Below are 23,611 nucleotides of genomic sequence, written 5' to 3' on the forward strand. Positions count from 1 at the left end.
TACAAAGCCATTTAAATAAATTGCAGGGTTGCTACTCCAAATGCTAACGAAATAAATCCCTCGGTTTCTCATACTGATTTTATACCCATTTCGACTATTTATTGTATACCTACAAACAATGATAACATTTACACATATTTCATGAATAATACTCATCATTTATTGACTTGGTACCTGTTTATTGTAAAATAATAGCGTGACACAACCACATTAATACTTGTCAAGTTTGTCCTCTTGTATCATAATTATGAAGAAAAACCGCAAAAATTCGAGAGCTTTGAGTGTCCACTATGTACTAGTACTTTATTTACTCTATAGTCCGCATTCTAATGATGAATACTGTTTGTTACCTTTAACATCCATGCCATTGCCAGTACCTGTCCCGTCTTTATAGTCCATTGCGGATTTTATGCTGTGGAGTCATGTAGGCGAACGAAGAAAACTTTCCCATTTATTAATCTGAATTTTTTCTCTTACTTTTAGCTAACATTTAGAACGCATTTCACAAACTTGGAGAAACATTTAAGGATAAGGAAATCAACCCTGTGTTTTATTTACAATAAACCTAAACATTGTTTGAATCAAAGAGTATGTATACTTAAAATCTCTTGTTATTTCACATAACCATCTCATAAATACCCCAAACATTGTATTCAAATTTAAGATTATTTATCTACCGCCAGTAACATTATAAAAAATTTTACTGACCATTGTAACATGGGTCTGCAAAGGTTTTAACTATTTTAACTTTGAAAGTATAATTTTTTGTTGTTCTAATCAATGATTATTTTAATTTTTCATATATTTATTTTCAAACGCATTCCTGTATTTAAGGAAACGTATCTAAATCATACATTGTCAGATATATGTTTATTTTAATCTAAAGATTTCGTTAGAACCAACCATTTCTCTGACCTGACATACACGTAGACTGTAACAGCTACTTGTTGAGTAACTATGTTAGATTAAGTTACAAAAAGTAAGGTCCAGTTACTTTTAAAGTAACTAGTTAATAAAAGTTACTTTCAACTTCTATGTAAATAACTAGCTTTGCTTCTAAAATGTAACATACTCAACACTTGTTAGGTAATTTTTCAAGTAAATTACTATTGCATATAAAGTGTTACGTACGAGCATATTCTAAATAAAGTATTATTTATAGTAACCTGTCCCATACACAAATTCACATGTTACAATGCCACCACACTGAAAGATAAGATCCGTAGGGTGAAGTGTCGCTTAATATAATTTAAAATTAGTTTTCCTTTTGACACTTTCTATATATACATAAATATTACTCTATTCTACACGGACATGAGTGGTTAAACACAATCTCTATTTGTATCGTTTATATCAGAATATAAAGTTCAAACAATTTATTTCACTTAAGTAACAAGTGGTAAATTTTTATTCTACGCCCAAATAACCAAATATTAATTCATTTGTTCGTACAAAAATAATTTTTCACTAACAATTATATTTAATTTTTTAGCGTATAGCTATTTAATCCAAATATGAAAACCATTTTTGCAATATTAATTTTACTTAATTACTTACTAGAATTTGTTTCAAATTTTCAGTGTTTAATTGATTTATCTTACATAGGTTCCAGCATAAATTTATATGAATTTTCAATAATTTCCAAATTGATATTTCCAGAAGTCATCCTTTATTCTTCATCTTAACTGAGATTGGCTGCAAAAACGTTTTTTATATTTTTATTTATTTTAAGAATAACATTATTACTTACGACAAAATTATTTATTTTTTAAGATAGTCCTCCATTTTCCACAAATATATATAATTTTTTTTTAATCGATCAAAGGCTAAAGAAAAGAGTTTAATTAGTTTTTCCACAGTGTGTTGCTGACCTATGAAAAATCCAATCTACTTCTTCATGAAATGGTTTTCTGGGGAATACGTAGGCTACTCATTCTCGAATGTTAACCTGTGTCAAACTCTCGGATTATTGGTCATACTGTCGGCGGTGCTGCAGCATATCTTAAATTATTATCCCATTATTCCTAATCATAGTCAAATATGGCAGACGCCTTAAGATTTTTTCAAAAAAATACTTATATATAATAACTTACGTGAATATTTGAAAGCCATGCCGTTGGTTTTATTTTAACCAATGTATGAAATTTTATTATTTGCTCATCAACTGCCTTTTAACAGATGTATAACTCACTACGAATTGTTCTCATGCCTTAATAATATCCATCACAGTGGAAATATTTCATATTTTAAGAATAGTTCTCTTTTTGTGTAATGTGCGTTCCTTTTTTGGTAAGCTTAGTGAAAGGAGTAAAAATTTTCATGCTTTTCGTAATTAAAAAATGACAAACAGTTTCTACTTGAGTAATCAAAAAATTCTTTCTGACAACGAAATGTTGGTTATGAGCATTTTATGAAATAAAAATATATTTCTATCTTTTCATTGGCACAGAATCGCAATTAAACTGAAATGCCGCTGTATAACTACCCTCGCGGTGCCAAGTTGCTTCTTTCACGTGAAAACGTATTTCAGTAAGTTTAATTAATGTTGGGTATTTCAAATACAACACGACACCGGAGAATATTATACCGTATATGGAACGTTTGGCACTGTTAGCTACGCCTGACAAATGCAAATACAATAACGTGCCACAAGAAGCGAGAAGTAAGACTCTGGACTCGCATTCCAGTGGGCTCGGGTTTGAACTCCAGTCCGGGCATTCCTATTATAGTTGTACCATGGTGTCCCCGAGATCGCCCAGTAAAGTGCTGCTCTGTTCCTTGCTTGGTCAATGTCGATAGCTTCCCCCCGCTCCCTGGAAATGTGATGACCTCGCTGTTGACTAGGTTTAGATCTAAACAACGTACCGTACTAGGGGAAAAAAAAACAAAGAAAGTCTCAGTACGGGTCAGTGCCGTAGATTTTCCGCGAAAACGCCGGGGGAAAATATCTTTACAAATGTTTAGTATTAATATGTAATTTAATTATCAATACGTTTGATACAACTCGCAGTGGCGGATTTACCTGCAGGCTGAGTAGGCTTGAGCCTAGGGTGGCAGATTTCTGGGGCGGCAAATTTGGAGATAGGATTTTTTTTTTGTTACCTCAAAGAAATCAAAAAGATTTTTGCATGACGGTTTTCTGTTTTCTGATGTTTTACAGATAGAAGTCTGCAACAAATTTTGCCGACGACTTTCCCCTTCCCTTATCATTGTACGTTCCGTGAATCCGTGTAGCAAACTTCCATATTCTAGAGTAAAACAGCTAGTTCGCCGCCCCCCAACCAGTAATCGGCCTCTGCGCTCTCTTGCCCACACTTTGAATGAGTGAAAAGAGCGAAATTATAGAAAATGTATTTCTCTCTTCCCACTATCAACCCATGCATGCCAGTCCTACTAGATACTGGTTGGAGTCTGCGAATTGGATGGTTTGTATATAATGAACAAGATTACTTACGAGTTACGACGACATCATCAATGATTTTGCCAACAAAAAATCGCGCAAAAAGGTTTTATAACGAACTTTTATAACTTGACTGAGTTGATTATTTTTAACTGTAAGCGCAATAAAGATTATTTATTCACGTTTACCCAATGTACATTATTGTGTAAGTAGCATGCATTACCCCGCCTTATTAATCGTACATTATTGAGTTTTAATTAGCTCAAAAATATACCCAAAAATTATTTTACGTGCAATTTAAACGAAATTGTTAGATTGTAAAAATAATCTAGAACACGAAAATTGTAGAGGCAAGGGCGGCAAAAACTTTACAGCCTATACCTTGAAATTTTGTAAATCCGCCACTGACAACTCACGATTTCTATAATTCCGAAAATATTTACGAGTCATATGAGACGACACCTTTAATTATTTTGTAAATTTTTGATTTAATAACGATTTTCACTTATATCCGGGCGAATATTTTTACACTCTCACTTTGGGTCCTAGTGGTGCTCCACCAGTTCTTCGCAGCGACACCCGAACCAATGTCCTCGTTAAACGCGATTACACGCTTAACCAATTTATAACTTTGGACAAAGCTAATTCGTAACGACCACGCGCATGCGCCCACACTGGTGCGATGACGTCACAGGCAAAACAAATGATGCGCGACAAACACGCACAGACATGGTCTAGCCGTTGTGGGCTCGATCATTGTTGACGTGATATTAGTCTCGTAGTCAATATATGTTTTCACGTCAAAATTGTGGTTTTACTCAAGGGCTATTTCTAAAATTTTAGCTCGATACATTCCTATCATTTTGTTGTCCTGTCACTGGTATTTTCAACAGATATTCACTTCGTGTAACATCATGGCCGTAGAAAGTCGTGATTATTACTAAGATTTAACGCGCCGTTTTAGGACAACAAATGCAAATGAGGTATTGAGTTAAAATTTTAGAAAAAATTAAGGATGGGTCAGTAAAATCATCAAATGTCATCAAATCCTTAGCATTCGAAGGATTCGATGTTCAAGGTAAAAGATTCGCGGGTAAATATTAAAAGATATTAAGTAAATTAAAATTTTCAACATTGAATACCTCTGAAATGTACTAATTCAATTTTTTTTTCCTTCTTACCTATTCTGTTACCATTTCCCCAAGATATTGTACTTTTAACGTTAATCATATAATTAAAATTACAACGTTTACTGATTCTGGAAACTTAGTTTGTGAAACAACCATTTATAGGGTAGGATTTTTTAACACCACCGTTAATATGTTTCATTTGTTGTACATTATTTTATTTTTGACCTTTGACGCCTAGATACGGATTCGAGGGGTATATTCAAAGATCCATCTGGGATTCGGATTCGAGATTTGGATTCGAGCAAATTTGGATCTGACCCATTACCAACCCATCACTAGAACATTGGGATCCGACCAATCACTACAAGATTGGGATCTGATCCATAAGTAGAAAATTGGGATCCGACCCATTACTAGAAAATTGGGGTCCGACCCATCACTTGAAGATTGGGATCTGACCCATTACTATAAGATTGGGATCTGAACCATCACTAGAAGATTGGGATCCAACCCATTACTAGAAAATTGGGGTCCGACCCATTACTATAAGATTGGGATCTGACCCATTACTATAAGATTGGGATCTGACCCATCACTAGAAAATTGGGATCTGACCCATCACTATAAGATTGGGATCTGACCCATCACTAGAAGATTGGGATCTGACCCATCACTATAAGATTGGGATCTGACCCATCACTAGAAGATTGGGATCTGACCCATCACTAGAAGATCCGACACTCGAGAAAACCAAGATGGCGTGCGTGACGGAGCGTGACGGGACGAAGACACGCACCTCTAGAGTCGTGGCTCTTCCTCGTGATCTCGCAGAGGATGCGGGAGTAGGCGACGCAGATGACCACCAGCGGCACGAAGTACATCGCCGCCACGCAGAACAGGTTGTAGGCGATCTCCTCCGCGGCGGACGAGAAGAAGCCGAAGGTCACGCACTGCCTGAACTCCGGGAAGTCCGGGTGGGCAGACACGTGGAACACCACGCTCTGAAAGAACAAAAAAAAAAAAAACACGGCGTGTGTGCTTACGTACTGCTGCACGGGGGAGAAATTCTCGTTGCCGAGACTGAGACCTAGTTTTAGAAGTGGTTTTGGGCCCACCCGTTAGATAGTGGCTAACACAATTTATTAATAACCTGGCTAATTTGATTGTGAAAGTAAAGCATCTATTAATACGTAAATAACAGTGAAAAATTAGATAACTTTATTTTAGTAGCCACATATTTTGAGGTGTGGCATACCATAATTACTGCAAATCCTATTATTTTACATAAAAAAATTAATTATGTTTTATTGCAAACTAATATTAAGAGTTTTATTATTTTTGTACAGTATTTGTCTTCTATTAGGCAATATTCCGTGGAACAGTTAAATTTCATTTTAAGACTAACACTTTACATTTTAACTTCCCACCTGAGTTGTTTTTGATAATTTAAAAAAATCCCTTTCGGCACAGCCTACAGGCGTAGATAGTTATCGAAATACCTATTTCTTTGGAAATATTTTGGAAATTTCTATAAACTCCTGGAACATTTTAGGAACTTGATGTAGCCGACATAACATCCTATATGTGGGTCAAAAAAGATCGATTTAACATTTTCTCAAATTCCATACAGCGAAAATATTTTGAATGTTATTTTAACTTAATGCATTCAGCATTGAATGTCTTAAAGAATTTCTTGATATGCCTAGAAAGGTATTCATGCAATTAATTTTGATCTTCAAACACTATTTTTCATTCCTTCCACTTATATGTTAATCGTATAAATTTGTTTGGTTAAAGGTTTAAGGTAATATTAAGATAGTTATTAATAAATACAGACGAATTTGATACTAAATACAGTATGTTTTTTTTTTTTTTTCATTTCAATCGCTGTTTTTACTGTAATAGTCGTTTCATCAACAAATTGTTCCAGCCAAAAGTTTTAGATAAAGTTTACGCGTTTTACAATAAATTGTAATGAAAATGAAAATAAATGTATTAAAAAAGGTAATGACATTTGGTTTTTCTGCACTTGTTATTTCCACCCTTTTCAATAATGGTTTGTATTATCAAAAATTGTTTCAGAGAAACGTTTTAGGTAAGACATAAAATTTACAAATAATTGGAACGGATTTGTTAGTATAGGTACCTAAAATGGGAGTTATGAAGTTTTTTTTATATTCTACCCCTTATTTTTTCAACACCTAGCAGCAATAGTTCGTCTAATTAAAAATTGTTTCAGACAAAAGTTTCAGAAAAATTATAAGATTAATACTCAATTTGTACGGATTCTGTGTTGTGCCTTCGAAGAAAGGTTTTTCTTTGTCCTCCAATCCTTGTTTATTCAAACCCTTGGAATAATGGTTGGTCGTATAAAAAATTATTTTAGACAAAAGTTCTAGATAAAAATTTAAGGTTTTACAGTAAAACAGAACGGATCTAACAATGCATAAGGTAAGATAATTACGTTTTTTTAATTCTACCCCTTTATCTTTTAAACCCATTGAACAATTGTTAATCTTATTAAAACTTGTTTCAGACAATTTTAAGATTTACAAAAAAATTGAAAGAATTTTATAGTGTAACTACTGAGGGAGTTATGATTTTTTTTTTAATTCCACACCCTATTATTTAACCCCTTTCTTCATTGGTTAGTCTAATCAAAAAAAATTCAGACAAAAGTTTTAGATAATAATCATAAGTTTAACACACAATCCATACGAATTCGATGTTGTGCCTACGAAGAGAGTTATGGTTTTTTTTTTGTTCTCCAACCATTGTTTATTATACCCCTTGCAGCAATAATTGGTCGTATAAATAATTAATATGACGATAGTTGTATATGATAATTTAAGGTTTTAACGTAAAACAGAATGAATTTAATAGTTGTCATGGTACAAAAATTATAATTTTTTTTTAATTATACCCCTTTATTTTTTGAACCCCCTGACACAATGGTTTGTCTTATCAAAAATTGTTTCAGACAAAAGTTTTAGGTAAAAATTATATGATTTACAAACAGTCGGAACGGATCTGATATTGTACCTACTGAGGGAGTTAAGATTTGTTTTTTTTAACTCTACACACAATTTTCAACCTCTTGAAGCAATGGTTTTTACTAATAACAAATTGTTTCAAATATAAGTTTTTGATAAAAATTATAATATTAATACATACTTTGTACAAATTCTATGTTATGCCCACGAACAGAGTTATGTTTTTTTTTTTGTCCGCCAACCCTTGTCTTTTCAACACCTTGCAGTTATGGTTGTTCATATCAAAAACTTATTCAGACAAAAGATTTTGGCATTACTCTTACGAGTTCTAAAACGTTCAAACGGATGTGATATTTTATATATTTCGGGAATTAGAATGTTTTTATGTTATTCTGAAAAAAAAAAAAAACTTCCCCAATTCTACCCCTTATGTCGGATATTGCCCATTAACGAACTTTACAGAGATTTTACACTATTTGGTTTCATTTATTATTTTTTTAGTGATTTGAGAAAAATTGCGACAGTAATCGTGTCCACAAGATTTTGGTTTTATTTATACTTATAAACTTTTGAATTGACGATGGTTTTGTTGTCCATGGACCATGAAACTAAAAAATATGTAAACTTTTTCTGGTAGTCACTTCATGGTAACGGCTACAATAGATATTATTTCTTTGAAATCTACCTAGAAAATGCATGTGCTTTAGAAGTTATACTTCTTGTTCACCAAATTATTTTATGATAGTAATACTACCCTGGAATATATTTAGTAAACTAAAATAATCGTATAAGGAAGTAATAGCAAGTTTATAATAAGTAATAAAAATGCATTAGAATAGTATTAAGTGTTATTCTTCACTTCAAAGTATGTAAGTCTCGATAGCGTAGTGCTATAGAGCTCGTTTGTGGCGAGATTGGGGAAATTCTTGTAGTGGTTTAAAACCTCGTCACTGCAATCACTTTCTTTTACTCTTTTTTTAAATTACTGATTACTGTATTAGGTTTACATATTGTGCTTTAAGGAAATATGTATTAACACATTTAGGTTATCTTATTTTTATAATATTGTTACGAACGCAGACAGGACAGCAACGCGTGTCAGGTTCGGAGCTGACTGGCGGCCCTACACGGCCACTGACGTCACGCGCCGTGTCACGTGCTGTCCACTGACGTAAGGCATGCCACGCGCGCCGGCCGGATTACAAGGGTCATCGCTAACCCCTCCCCCACCGCTCCTAGCGCAACGTCCTTCCTCGGCGCTGTTTTCTATCGCTGAACGGCCTTGAGAATTCCGTGGGCCACCACGCGGGGTGCCATTAATGAACACCACCTTTCTGGACTTTTCAGGCGTCGCGTCGTCGGGTCGGCCCAGGATGACGCGACTCGTCACAGCTGCTCTCGTCGGTTCGAGAAGGGCACCCCAGGTACTTAAGCAGCGACGCCGGCCTCCGCGAGAGCCCCGCGGCGAGTTCCGCGACAGTTCCGCGAGTTCAGTGACGGATTCCGCGAGTTCCGCGAGTTCGGAGAGTTCCGCGAGTGAAAGGGACGTGCGACATCGGCGAAGAGGGTGAGAGACCCCTCGAGAGTGGCGTGACATGGAGCGACGGGACCGAGAGTGTGACCGAGTGGCGCGAGACTGTGTGTGCGGACAGGCGCGAGGCAAGGGGCGAACCATTGTTGAGTCTAGCTCCAGTGAGGAGTGCGAAATATGTAACTTGACAGTCCCTGAGTGACTGGCGAATAAATATTTTTAAGTGGCAGTGATTGGTGGTCGGACATTTTTAAATACAATTATTTATTAGTAATTTAAATATTAGTAATTAATAAAACTGCAATAAAACTTAATTCGGCTATCCCTTACGAACCCTGTTCTCCTCACATAGGTCGTAACAATACTGTTTTTATTAGTTCATACTAGGTGTATTTATTTTTTACTTAAAATAAAATTATATGTTAACAAGTAATTTTAAAAAAAAGTCTCTAATTAAAACTCATTAGTTTATTAGAAAATAATATCCATAAATTATTAATGAATAAATTAACACTATAGCAACCCAAATCTGTTAGCTTAAGTGAAAATGCGAAAAAAATTTCCTTCACTTTAGATTTAAGTTTATAATACACTGGGTTACAAAAAAATGTTAGTTACAATTTCTCAAAACAAGTAGTAAAATAAGTCAGTAATCAAGTAAGGCGCCTATGGCATCCGTTAAAAATGATAAATATAACAAACCTTTTTATTTAATATACACGAAATTTTTATTAAAAATTTAAAAAGCAAATACAAATTATTTCATATAGGTATATACATATATACACCTATATATGAAATCATAAAAAAATTGAGTAATATTATATATACCGTATTAATTGCATCTGTGCTATTTACCAATAATGTTAACAGCAAGAAATTAAGTAACCACAAAATAAGAATATAATATAAAAATTCAAAAGGGCGTAACTACATAAAAGCAAATCTGCCAAAAATCTTTCGACATTCAAACATAAATACACATAAACATAAACAAAAGTACCGAATATATTTTTTTTTAAATATATTGTAACGCCCCTCGTGCCTCAAAGTTGAATTATTTTAAATTAATTAAAAAGAGCCTTGGAAACTTGCTGGGTAAGAAAAATAAGAAAATTAAGTAATTGACCAGAGGTGGCACGAGGTGGAGAACAAGATAATTTGGATCTCCCTGACACAAGCAACTTGGGAGGAGTATGGATCTTTTAAGGGAAGAAGGTATATCTTAATAAATTAACACTACACAAGTAGCTTGGTCTATAGGTTCCCTGGTTTATTATTAAGGAATTTTGTGTTCGTATTATTCAAACCTGACAATAAAAATCTTAGTAAATAACAAAGTTAAAGGGGGCGCCCCAGGAGTAATTAAAACAGTACATGTTACACCTTAGCAAAAATTATTACATAATTAAAATTTAAAAATTGCACCAAATTTGAATGTCCCAACAATTACATCGCTGATTAGTTTTGTTGATTCTACATATTCTTGAGGAAAGCACTGTTCGCTGGTAGGCTATTCATTTGATTTATGTAGTTCGTAGCTAGAAAGTGGGGGGGGGGGGGATGTTGATTTCACATTACCACCCGGGTCTTCAAAAAATAACGTCGGGTCGCGGAAACCTCTCTTCTAACGTGACCCGCAGTGGAGGTGCGGGACCACGAGCTGGGAGCGATTTCTCTCTCCAGCACTTCGACCCTGTCTGAAACCCAAATCAAATCCAAAACGAATTAGACTTGCTTCCAGACAGTCCTATACCGTCGGCGCAAAAGGCCAACAAACGGGAATGGGGGGGGGGGGGGGGAAAGGAAAAAAAAATTACTCACCAACCAGGGTGTAGAGTTCGGAGCTCACTAGGTGTCTCGCGCCGACATCAGGATGCCGCGGACCGAGAAATCAGGATGCGCGGACGAAACCGGAATTTTTAGAATTAAATAAGAATAAATAAAAATTTAACTACGCATGACTTTTCTAAAAACTACCTCTGCCTGGCTACTGTACAAACGGGATCACATCCCTTAAGCAAACTGACTACATTCTCGTGCACGCGAAAATCACCGTTCCCGCAAAAAGCCTCTTAGCGCAGAGGACGTAGGTGAGACGAGGTCAGTAGCCGAGGTCAGAGGGCTGAGTGCCCCGCAATCGGCCAAAACCCCTAATTAAATCGGGCGGTAAGGCCCCGGGTCAAAGGAGGGGGTAGGTTCGGTTCTAAGCCGAAAATTTCCGAAGGAGTCCGAGGCGGTCGTGGCAACAACACGACATGCGCGCTCTCTACCGGACCGAAACGAAAACAAAGAACAATCGACTTCTCCGGGCCGCGAGAGGAAAGCATAGTGCCTTATGGCACCGCGACGCTGCCTTCTAGCGGCGTAAGGGGGAACTACTTGAGGTGGTGAGCAGACTTGCCACCAGGTGTCATGAGGGTAAGCTCTGCACGCTGGCGACCAGGCCCGCGGTTACTTTTTTTGCCGCTAGATGTCAGGGATGTGTCTGTCGGACCCGGGAGAAGGTTTTTGCATCAGGTCATCGTCCCGTCCGGTCACTGCTCTTAGCTTAATTTCTCAGAACTAAAGTGAGGAGGAGAGAGAGGAAGGGGGGGCAGAAATAGCCACTAAGGTGGGAACGCAGCTCCACTGGAGACTGCTTCGTGACGAGACATGCTTTTCTCAGCAGGCCTCTACAAGGTAGCAGCTTGCAGCCCAGGAGCTGCTCAAAGCAGTTTTGGTCATGCAGGGAATTAAAATTACAAACTCGGGGCGTGACTGCAGGCGAGAGAAATTTCAACCGGGCTGACCATGTCCACATTAGACAGCAAAATATCAGATTGGCCCCCTGGGAAGGGGCTTCGGTCCACTGGCACCAAGTTTAAATCGGTGGCGTACACCGGCCTAACAAAAAGTAAATCACCCCCATTAACCACCAGACAAATTAAAAAAATGGAAACCCCAAAAAAAATTTTAAATTATAGAATAAATTAAAAAAGTGACGAAATGCCTAATTTCCGGCACATACTCCCCCGCTTGAATGCGGAGCATATAGGGAAGAAAAAAAAACAACACTTACACTGCTCAGTAAAACTAGTACCAGGTTCGCCTGTATCCTACTACTTATATTCTATCACCTTTGAGACGCGTCCGCCTCTCAGGCACAACATATCGATAACCCTTAAACAAACTTATTAACTAAGAGCTTATTAACTAAGTGTCACTTAAAACTAATACAACGTAAAGCTAGCATTCTTATTTCTAGTACCATGGATTTTTAAGACCTCGAGGATTTCTGGCATGCCTAATATTAGAGAGTTCCCTATGTTAGGGTAAAGAAATTAAACACATCTACTTTAAGTCAGCATGTGTTTTCTTTAGATGGGAGATGTGCGCTCTGGTCACGAATTCTCCTGAACTGGGGTCAGCTAGGCTAACCGTAACTGGCGTTAAAAATCGCTGTATTTGAAAAGGACCTCTCCAGCGGTACGCCAGCTTGGCGGAAAACTTATCCACTGCCTTGCTGAGTGGGTGTGCCTTACAAAGCACAAAATCGCCTACCCTATAAGGGTGAGGAGATCTGTTTTCGTTGTATTTCTTTTTTCTGCTCTCATGAGCCAGGTTGAGATTTTTACGAGCTCGTCTCCAAATCTCCCTGATGTCTCTCGGATCATCGGGCAATAGGTCATTCAAAGACCAAAGATTTGAAAGAGGGGTATTAGGTCGGTAAGTGAACATGAGTTCGAAAGGAGTACTTTTGTGTCCTTCATGATGTGCATAATTAAAGGCCATTTGCAGCCACACCAAATTCGAATCCCATTTATCCTGCTCCTGCGCATGGTAAGCTATTAGAGCAGACCGGAGATTGCGGTTGAATCTCTCAGCATGCGAGGGCTGTGGATAATAAGGCGAGGTTGTGACGTGCAGAATGCCATGTGAGAAGCACATGTTCTTAAAAATCCTAGCCGTGAACTGGGTTGCATTATCTGACACTACTATAGACGGGACTCCCGACGTCTTGAAGATCTGATTACGTAGCGCAGATACAGTGTTTTCTGCGGTGGCTTTTCGCATGGGGATGAGCCAGACAAATTTTGTGAAGGCGTCAATACACACCAGCAGCATAGTGTTTCCTGTCTTTGAGCGCGGGAAAGGCCCGACAAAGTCGATAAACATCTTTTGCATGGGGCGCTCAGCCACATCTGAAGTTAAATAACCGAAACGAGTGTTCTGCGCTGGCTTACTCAGCGCACAGATTTTGCATAGTTTCACCTGCTCGGTGATGTCCTTGTGCATGCCGTCCCACACTAAATGACGTCGGATACCCTGAATGGTCTTATATATACCGAGGTGTGCGCCCACCGGCGAGGTGTGATAATAATGGAATATCATATTACGTAGATTTTGCGGGAGCACGATTTTGTATGTTTTTGATTGGGGGGTGCGTTTTTGCAACAGCCCCTTAGACATCCTAAAGTATTTTGGCGCCGTTCCTGAACTAAAACGTTTAATAATACTGGAAATGTGTGGGTCAGCTTCCTGCTGGCTCTGTAAATCCTGAAATGCCAACGGAAAGTCTGTCAATAGGGCTTGACATAAGAGTGGCGTTCCTTCGGGCGGAGTCTGAGTTGGGTTTTCGAACATGCGAGACAGTGTGTCCGCTACTATATTCTGTGTGCCCCGAATATGTTGGATTTTGAACTTCAAAGAGGAAATTTTTGCAATCCATCGCCCGAGTTTCCCTAATTGTTTCGGGTGTGCCAAAAGCCAGGCTAATGCCTGATTATCTGTCTCTAACAGGAATTCCCTGTGTTCTATAAATTGGCGAAATTTGTCAATGCCAAATACCACGGCGAGGCATTCTAATTCGTAGATCGAGGAGGCTTTCCTCTCGGCGTGGGTAAGTGTCCGCGACGCAAACGCAATGGGCTGTCTACAGCCTTCGACTTCCTGTGACAGTACTGCGCCTATAGCCACACTGGACGCATCAGTCTGTAAAATGAAAGGTTTGGTGAAGTCTGCCATGCGGAGTACAGGCGGGGAAGAAATCGCCTGTTTCAGGAAATTAAAAGCTTTTTCTTGTTCCGGACCCCATGTGAAAGGTGTGTTTTTCTTACGCAACGTATTTAGTGGTGCTGCGTGCTCAGCGAAATTAGGAATATATTTTGAGTAAAAATTTGCCATACCAATAAAACGTGAAATACCCTTAGGGTTTGTGGGAGGCGGAAAATCACGAATAGCTTGAGTACGTGAAGGATCAATGGTGACTCCCTTGCTAGAAACCAGGTGTCCTAGAAAAGACAGTTCTTGGACTGCAAACTTAACCTTTTTTGTGTTGACAGTTAACCCCGCTTTACGAAATCTACTTAGGACTTCCTCTAAATGTTTGATGTGTTCTTCAAATGTTTCTGAATATACGACGACATCGTCTAGGTAGTTGTACACTGTTTTGAATTTTAGATCTCCTAGTATCTGATCCAGGAGTCGAGTTAGTACTTGGGCTCCCGTGGCAAGTCCGAAAGGTACTACTGTGTATTGGTACAAGTTCCAAGGGACACAGAAGGCTGTGATGGGTTTTGAATCCGCAGTAAGGGGAATTTGGTGGTAGGCAGAATTTAGATCAAACACACTAAAATATTTGGCTTTACTGAACCAATGAAAAGCAGTGTTTAGGTCTGGCAAAGGTATGTTTTGTATCACTATTTTCTCATTAACTTTTCTATAATCAATTACACATCGTTGTTGATCCTTGCCCTTAGGCACCAGAAAAGCTGGGGAACTGTAGGCGGAGGTCGAGGGTTCGATTACCCCTTTTTCCAAAAGCTCCTGAACATGATTGCGCATAGTCTGCATCTTAGGGCCTAAAAATTGATAAGGGTGAGATTTCACTGGTATTTTATCCGCTAACTCAATTTGGTACTCGACTAATTTTGTGCGACCTAATTTACTAGTCAAGACATCTGGAAAAGTTCTGCATAATTTATCAATGGCGGCCCGCTGCTGTGTATTAAGGTGCTCGTGTGAAGTGGTGTTACCCTGATCCAAGATGGCTGCCGTTGGCTCGGCCGGAGCTGAAACTATTTGTTCAGGGGTCCCACAAGGAATAGGATTACCCATGTTGAATTTGAAAACGAAATTCTTCGCCTGAAGATTAATGATTAGACCTGTCTTGGCAATGAAATCAGACCCGTAGATTAGGTCTGTGGCAAGTTGATCAGACACCAAAAATGGGAAATTCCATGAATATAAATCAATCTTCACCTTGATCACAACTGCTAACATAATATTTAATGGCTGCTCTGAAGCTGTGAAACATTGTAACTTAGTGGTCTCAGTCTTTAGAATTAATTTGCTCTGTTTTAACTTGTTAAATAACTGCCCAGAAATCAGGCTGCGCGCTGATCCTGTATCAATTAGTCCCGGTACAGTGTGTTCGCCAATCGTTGTTACTGCATACGGAATTACTGTAGGAATATTACCAAAAATTTGGTGGCACTTTCTCTTGCCCTTATTTGTAGGATCAACACACGTTTTACATGAGTACGTGTGCGTTGAATTACCATATCCCTTATTTTGGTTATTTCTCCTGCTATTGTGCTTTCTTTCTTTATGTTTGTGACCTCGCTTGTTACTTTTATTCCTGGACTCCTTGTTGTTAGGATTATTGTTTTTGTGTAGTGGTGTTTCTTGTGTACTGCCATTACTTGGCGCAAGTTGAACTTCCCACTTATAAGAAAAATTTTTAACACTTGAATTTTTCGGTGGCCCTGAATAAGGTTGTTCAGGCCACCGCGTTATGCGTTTTTTGGAGTGTCGCCATTTTGTTTGTTGTTTTTGTGGTAACACTGGGCCAGGGTATGCCCGTCTCTTTTACAGAAAGTACAATGTGCATTTTGTTGATATCTCCCTTGTGGCCTTGAAGAGAAAAATGTATTGCCCTGATGTTTCTGTGCTGCCTTCTTATGTTGCGAATTACTGCGCTCCGTTCCCGCGCTGCTACCTTGTTGACTAGCGAATGTGGCTTGTTTATTTCGCTGAAAATCAGCGTATTCTATGTTTGTGGCGTGTACGCAAAGTTTGTCAAGCTCAGCATAATTTTGGGGGCGTGCCTGGAACACTGAGCGCGAGCGCTCCGCTGGGTTCAAACCGTCTAGAATAGTACTCACGACCTCTCTCTCGGAAACCTTTAGCCTGAGTACCTGGTTGGCTTCGCGTATGTCAGCCACGTAATTTGGCAAGGCTTCATTACGCTGCTGCAGTCGGTTAAACCACTCCAACCGGATGTTTGTGAGTAGCCTACTCGGTATACAAAAATTTAACACGTCTTCATGAAACTCGTCGAAAGTGAGGTCATTCTCAATGGCTGCCATGATCCTCTCACTTAGGGGAGCTTGGGTGTACGGGTAAACAATTTCAAAAATTTGTTTGTCGGGAATCCCTCCCTTTTGTCGTAGCTTTAACAAGACTCGAAGGAAATCAATCAGTTTGTGTGCGTCCAGACCCGACGCCTCTGGCAATTCCTTGAGTAGCCTTTCTACAGGATGGGTGATTTTTCCATAGAAACTGTAGCCAGTTTCTGGGGCTGTCGTGCTCCGCAATACTGAGTCGTGGGGCTGAGCCGCGGCTCCTGCCGGCTGAGGTGAAGGCTGGTGTGACACCGGGTGCGACTGAGTCTGTTCCCGAGTCGCACCCAAGGGGCTGATTTGTGGTGGAGTGAGCTGGGGCGTTGTGAGTGGCGGCTGCAGAATACCAGCACTCGGAAGTGGGGTGGTTTGCCATGAAGGAAACTGTGGCTGAAATTGAGCATAAGGGTTAAAATAGCCCTGAGCGATCGGATACGGGAAAAACATGTTTGGTGGGTATGGTTGCGTCATTTGGTGTGCCAAGGTTGGTAATCCCTGTGAAAATGTCACGCTAGTGACGGGGTGGGTTGTCACATGACTCGTTGTAATGTTTGTCGCCGCTGTCGTCGACTGCACAAGCGGCTCTGAATGAGTGGTAGATACGTGTATCGGTTGGTTTGGAAGCGACGTTAGTGGCTGTGAGTCAGGGGCTGCGTCTGGTAATCTGCTCGTTTCCGTCTCCTGTCTGTTTACCGTCGCCCGTACTTCTGATTGTCGCGTGTCGGGTTGCTCTACTCCCAGGGGCAAGCTAGGAGCGTCCCCTTCCGGGAAGGCGGGACAATCGATGCCTAAAGCCTGTGCCCCAGCCACATAATGCTGACTGCGTCGTGTGTCTTCCAAAACGGCTGCTCTCGCCGCCAATTTTGAATGGAAACCTGCCGTCTGTTGCAAACATCGTTCTACCTCTTTTATATAAATTCCATGGAGAAGGTCTGCCGAAAGCTGTTTCAGGTTTTGCAAACGTCGGGTAACATGTTTTAGCCTGACTATATGTCGCTCGACATTGGGTAAATTTTCCTCCACATCTAGATAGCTTACGAAAGCCGATATATCATAAAACTTGGCGCAAGCAAGGTTGAATTCTTCAGTTACATCTAAATCCAAATTCGCTACACTAGTGGGCACACCATCATGAAGGGCGGCCCTGAGCCTCTTCCTGAGGACTTGGACATTGCCACTGGAGGGCAAATTGCGTAGCTGTAACTCATAGGTCAGCTCATCTGACAGCAATAACTCCGGCTTAAACATACTGCTCGGACGTAAATTACTGCTAATTAAAACAAAAATTTAACACACATGTACGATTCAAACGTACACCATAAATACTCCTCTCTTAACAACTATCTTAATTTTAAATACCTCCTAAGGCTTCCTATATTAATATAAACTACCAACTAACCCCAATGCGCGGGGAGTAAGTCACACTTTCAAGGTGGGGGGGTATGTGCCCAAACTTATTTGCGTAAAGAGTCGCCGTACTACTCAGACAACTGCGCGAACGTCCCCTGTCAGGTTGACCTGCACCACCTGTATATGTCCACAAGGGGATTGACCTGCCGCTCGTAAGGTCGTCTCCCACGATGGACAAGGGAGAGGGGTGTGCGGGAGGAACAGGGCCGTGTCGTCGCCCTCAGATAACGGGCGTGTCGCTGGCTCAAGCGGGGTGATGGGGAGGGGGAGGGGGGACGCCAGCTGAGGCGAGAGATAAGACACGTCTCGCTGCCGGCCTGCTAGCGGACCGGACGCCGCGACTTCTTGCGCTGCGCGCAGACTAAGTCCGCACGGGACTTTAAAACTCAATCATAACTTTAAAATAGAAAAGCAATATAACTACCGGGTGTACCAGCGATCAGTTCACAATGTTATTATTACAAAATTGCTATCACAAAAATTAATTAATTTAATTTTTAAATTTTTATTTTATATTTTATTTTAGGTATGCCTACTTTATTTAGGTATGCCTATAGACCAAACCACGCTCTGCTACCAATTGTAACGCCCCTCGTGCCTCAAAGTTGAATTATTTTAAATTAATTAAAAAGAGCCTTGGAAACTTGCTGGGTAAGAAAAATAAGAAAATTAAGTAATTGACCAGAGGTGGCACGAGGTGGAGAACAAGATAATTTGGATCTCCCTGACACAAGCAACTTGGGAGGAGTATGGATCTTTTAAGGGAAGAAGGTATATCTTAATAAATTAACACTACACAAGTAGCTTGGTCTATAGGTTCCCTGGTTTATTATTAAGGAATTTTGTGTTCGTATTATTCAAACCTGACAATAAAAATCTTAGTAAATAACAAAGTTAAAGGGGGCGCCCCAGGAGTAATTAAAACAGTACATGTTACACCTTAGCAAAAATTATTACATAATTAAAATTTAAAAATTGCACCAAATTTGAATGTCCCAACAATTACATCGCTGATTAGTTTTGTTGATTCTACATATTCTTGAGGAAAGCACTGTTCGCTGGTAGGCTATTCATTTGATTTATGTAGTTCGTAGCTAGAAAGTGGGGGGGGGGGGGGGATGTTGATTTCACATTACCACCCGGGTCTTCAAAAAATAACGTCGGGTCGCGGAAACCTCTCTTCTAACGTGACCCGCAGTGGAGGTGCGGGACCACGAGCTGGGAGCGATTTCTCTCTCCAGCACTTCGACCCTGTCTGAAACCCAAATCAAATCCAAAACGAATTAGACTTGCTTCCAGACAGTCCTATACCGTCGGCGCAAAAGGCCAACAAACGGGAATGGGGGGGGGGGAAAGGAAAAAAAAATTACTCACCAACCAGGGTGTAGAGTTCGGAGCTCACTAGGTGTCTCGCGCCGACATCAGGATGCCGCGGACCGAGAAATCAGGATGCGCGGACGAAACCGGAATTTTTAGAATTAAATAAGAATAAATAAAAATTTAACTACGCATGACTTTTCTAAAAACTACCTCTGCCTGGCTACTGTACAAACGGGATCACATCCCTTAAGCAAACTGACTACATTCTCGTGCACGCGAAAATCACCGTTCCCGCAAAAAGCCTCTTAGCGCAGAGGACGTAGGTGAGACGAGGTCAGTAGCCGAGGTCAGAGGGCTGAGTGCCCCGCAATCGGCCAAAACCCCTAATTAAATCGGGCGGTAAGGCCCCGGGTCAAAGGAGGGGGTAGGTTCGGTTCTAAGCCGAAAATTTCCGAAGGAGTCCGAGGCGGTCGTGGCAACAACACGACATGCGCGCTCTCTACCGGACCGAAACGAAAACAAAGAACAATCGACTTCTCCGGGCCGCGAGAGGAAAGCATAGTGCCTTATGGCACCGCGACGCTGCCTTCTAGCGGCGTAAGGGGGAACTACTTGAGGTGGTGAGCAGACTTGCCACCAGGTGTCATGAGGGTAAGCTCTGCACGCTGGCGACCAGGCCCGCGGTTACTTTTTTTGCCGCTAGATGTCAGGGATGTGTCTGTCGGACCCGGGAGAAGGTTTTTGCATCAGGTCATCGTCCCGTCCGGTCACTGCTCTTAGCTTAATTTCTCAGAACTAAAGTGAGGAGGAGAGAGAGGAAGGGGGGGCAGAAATAGCCACTAAGGTGGGAACGCAGCTCCACTGGAGACTGCTTCGTGACGAGACATGCTTTTCTCAGCAGGCCTCTACAAGGTAGCAGCTTGCAGCCCAGGAGCTGCTCAAAGCAGTTTTGGTCATGCAGGGAATTAAAATTACAAACTCGGGGCGTGACTGCAGGCGAGAGAAATTTCAACCGGGCTGACCATGTCCACATTAGACAGCAAAATATCAGATTGGCCCCCTGGGAAGGGGCTTCGGTCCACTGGCACCAAGTTTAAATCGGTGGCGTACACCGGCCTAACAAAAAGTAAATCACCCCCATTAACCACCAGACAAATTAAAAAAATGGAAACCCCAAAAAAAATTTTAAATTATAGAATAAATTAAAAAAGTGACGAAATGCCTAATTTCCGGCACAATATAATTTTCAAATATATAAGCATAATTATAAAATAAAAACAAAGATTTATAAGGGACATAAGCACAAAATTCAAAATATCATAAATAGATTCGCATTGACGCAAATTTCGATTTACAGAAAAAGAACATTTTTCACCGTGTTTCGCTTAGAGTAAAACTTTCTGACTTTTTATTAATTATAAACATAGTTATTCGTAAGGCGCCAAAGGTGTCCATGGAAAAATAATGAATATATCAAACAATTAATTTAATAAGTAAGGCGTGTTCCACTTACGTAACTGCATTTAAAATGTTACTCTATCGTTACGCTTACATTTTCTATTTTATACACAGCTCTATGGAGTAGGCTAATATTTGTGCTTCGTGATACGCTTGTCTCCAATGTATACATATCTCTTTGGCCATACAGAGTCAGTGATTCAGCGATGGGAATATATATAGGACAAGCAGGCCCGGCCACGCGTTGCTGTGGCTGAGTGATTTAGAAAGGATTTAAAAGACAAAATTTAATACAGTGTAGAGGTACTTGGTGAAGCACTCATAGAAATATAACATTTGGTTTTTAAATGTCTTTAATTTTATTCTCTGTGTAATTTTATCGTTGCCTTATATTGAAAGTTATTTGCAATTTTTGTCCTCTATGAATATTTCACTCTAGCTTAGACGTTAATTTTATTTCTTTCTATAAGTATGTTTCTTGATTAAAATAATTATTAATGCTTTATTTTATATTGTCTAATGAAATTCGGTGTTACTATATTTATGTATTGTTCCTGAGAGATAACACTTAAGAGATTATTATTGATTGGAGGCTAGGGCACGATTAATATTCCGTTTAAACTATATTTGCGATTTCGAGCGATATATCGATGAGCTCGGAACAAGGAAACTTAAAATGTTTATTTTTTTTTTAAATATGGAAGCTTAGTTTGGATTGTTCGTTCGACGGCCAAGGGAGTTAGATACATCGTTAATAAGTTCCATGTAATTTGAGATTATAGAATCGAAGAATCAAAGTGTAAAGTTTTAGTAGTAATTAATGAACGACGAAAATCAGGAACAACATTGATATATTTCAAGAAAACCGGTACTACTAAGTATTAGAAGAGGTAGTGACCGATTATGGAGCATGACATCAAGACCGTCGATTGGGACAGGCAACGTTAATTAGCTTTATACCAGAGAATCAAATATGTCAGTGAAGCAAGAAAGAAGATATGCCGACCCACGCCGCGAAGAAAGGATGTCGATCTACTAGAGGAGACATCGCGGACGACGGGATCCGAGGCAGCACCCACTACGACGACTCCAATTTTACCGACGCGACGTCAGGTTCAGAGGGAGAGGACCGGAGGAGTAACCTAACATTCGACTTCGGCAGCTGCAGAGCCAGCAGCACAGGAAGGAAGCCACGGAGTTTGAAAGGTTTTCCAGAGCAGTCCAAATCGTGTAGTGGTTCGACGAGATTTGTTTCCCCACCCAAAGGTACCCCAAACTGAGTAAAGTTCGTGTTAACCCCTTGATACTGAACAGTCACAAGATTTATAATTGTTTTATTATTTTGACCCACAAATAATTAGAGTCAAATTGGTTCAAAAGAAACTATGGTGAATTAAGTGTTATCTCACAGATTTGAAATGTCATAAGTTCAATCCAATAATTCTATTCATAAATGTAATAATATAAATGGACACACTCCAATTGTAAACTGAATTTGTATGCTACTATCAGTTCTAATACCAGTGGTTCCTATAACTCTTGCTCTTCGACTGAGTACCGAAAGTTTAAAGTTTTTTTTTTTATTGAAAGAAAATGATGCATTTCAAGAGCAACTTATGCTTTTAGTTGGTAAATTACCAAATAATTCCAAAGAAAGTTATAATAATCGTTGGTTTGAAATCTAACATAAACAAACTACCAAACTTAAATACTACAAATATCATCAATGAAATAATGATGAGCTATATTGATTTGAAATATTTGTGAATGATAATCACGTGTCATGTTTTCATTATTTTCATATGCTGTGTAAATGGGCATGTCTGTGTAAATGTGTATTGTCACCAGCGTCACAATTAATTACATTGGTAGTAAAAATTCAAATTTTCAATACACTTTTCATTTTCAGTATCTCTGTTACACTAATGTTCATGACCACTTCACAGCTTACAGATGTTTTGCACTACTATACTTGACTAATTAATTAATAACGTTAAAGAGAAGATATTGTTTTGCAAAAAGATCTTATTCGTGGATTCAGCCCTTAAAAGAGTGAAATTAACTAAAGTACATGTATACTTGGATATCTTCATCTCTAGATATTGGTTTCCATAGATTCGGCGTATCAACTGCAGGTAATAATTGTAGTTACTTTGTAGGTCTGCGCCTATTGAACTGGTGACTAAAAAAGGGGCTAGATCCATAGATCTGTCTGTTCATCTCGGTGACGGATAACAGATTAACATAACGTTTTCAATTCTATTTTATTATTAAATACTCTGATTATATCTGTAGACTGACAGTTGAAGATAGATATCAATAATTGTAAACACGTGAGAATAAAATAAAAAATAATACAATAAAGTGAGGTTACGTAGTACATTGATCAACGAAAATGTGCACAACATGGAGAAAAATAAAATTTGAATTGAAACGTAGCGTCATCTATGAGATATTTATGTCAGACAGTACAACAGTTGTCTGTAAAAAACTGATTTAAGGCGCCATCTGTTTGAGACTTATGATACTTACGATTAATAACACCAATCAACATTGATAATCAGTTTATTATTAATTATAAATTATTAAGACCATTAATCGAAATAAAAACTATCCTATTTCTCAAGTTGGAAAAAATTACACATAAATGCCAATTTTCATCGGAATCGGTTGACTTGGTGAAGAGATCACTGGAAACAAACATCAGGACACTGGATTTATATATATTAAGATTAATTAATATAAACACGTGTATAAAATTACTTGCAACTCTTCATAGTGACAAAGCTACATACAGTTGGTCGTGTGAAGATATTTTGAACAATAAAATATGTATTCATATTTCATTGCATAAAAAGGTCATACCAACAAAATAAGACATACATCCATGTACCATATGACATTGATAACTCAAACACAGAACGACATAATTGTAGATAATGGGCATACATATGGAAACATGTCAAACACATGATTATTCACTC

General features: G+C 39.1%; 1 protein-coding gene across 1 annotated transcript in view; it reads right to left on the reverse strand.

The window, feature by feature from the left end:
- Window positions 1-23,611, reverse strand: part of LOC134527073 (adipokinetic hormone/corazonin-related peptide receptor variant I-like) — a 141,002-nt gene that overhangs the window by 54,403 nt on the left and 62,988 nt on the right. The window contains exon 3 of the mRNA XM_063359449.1: window positions 5,327-5,531. Coding sequence (XP_063215519.1) covers window positions 5,327-5,531 — 205 coding nt within the window. The remainder of the gene's footprint in view (window positions 1-5,326; window positions 5,532-23,611) is intronic.

This window comes from Bacillus rossius, chromosome 1, assembly GCF_032445375.1.
Source record: "Bacillus rossius redtenbacheri isolate Brsri chromosome 1, Brsri_v3, whole genome shotgun sequence".
Classification (NCBI taxonomy): domain Eukaryota; kingdom Metazoa; phylum Arthropoda; class Insecta; order Phasmatodea; family Bacillidae; genus Bacillus; species Bacillus rossius.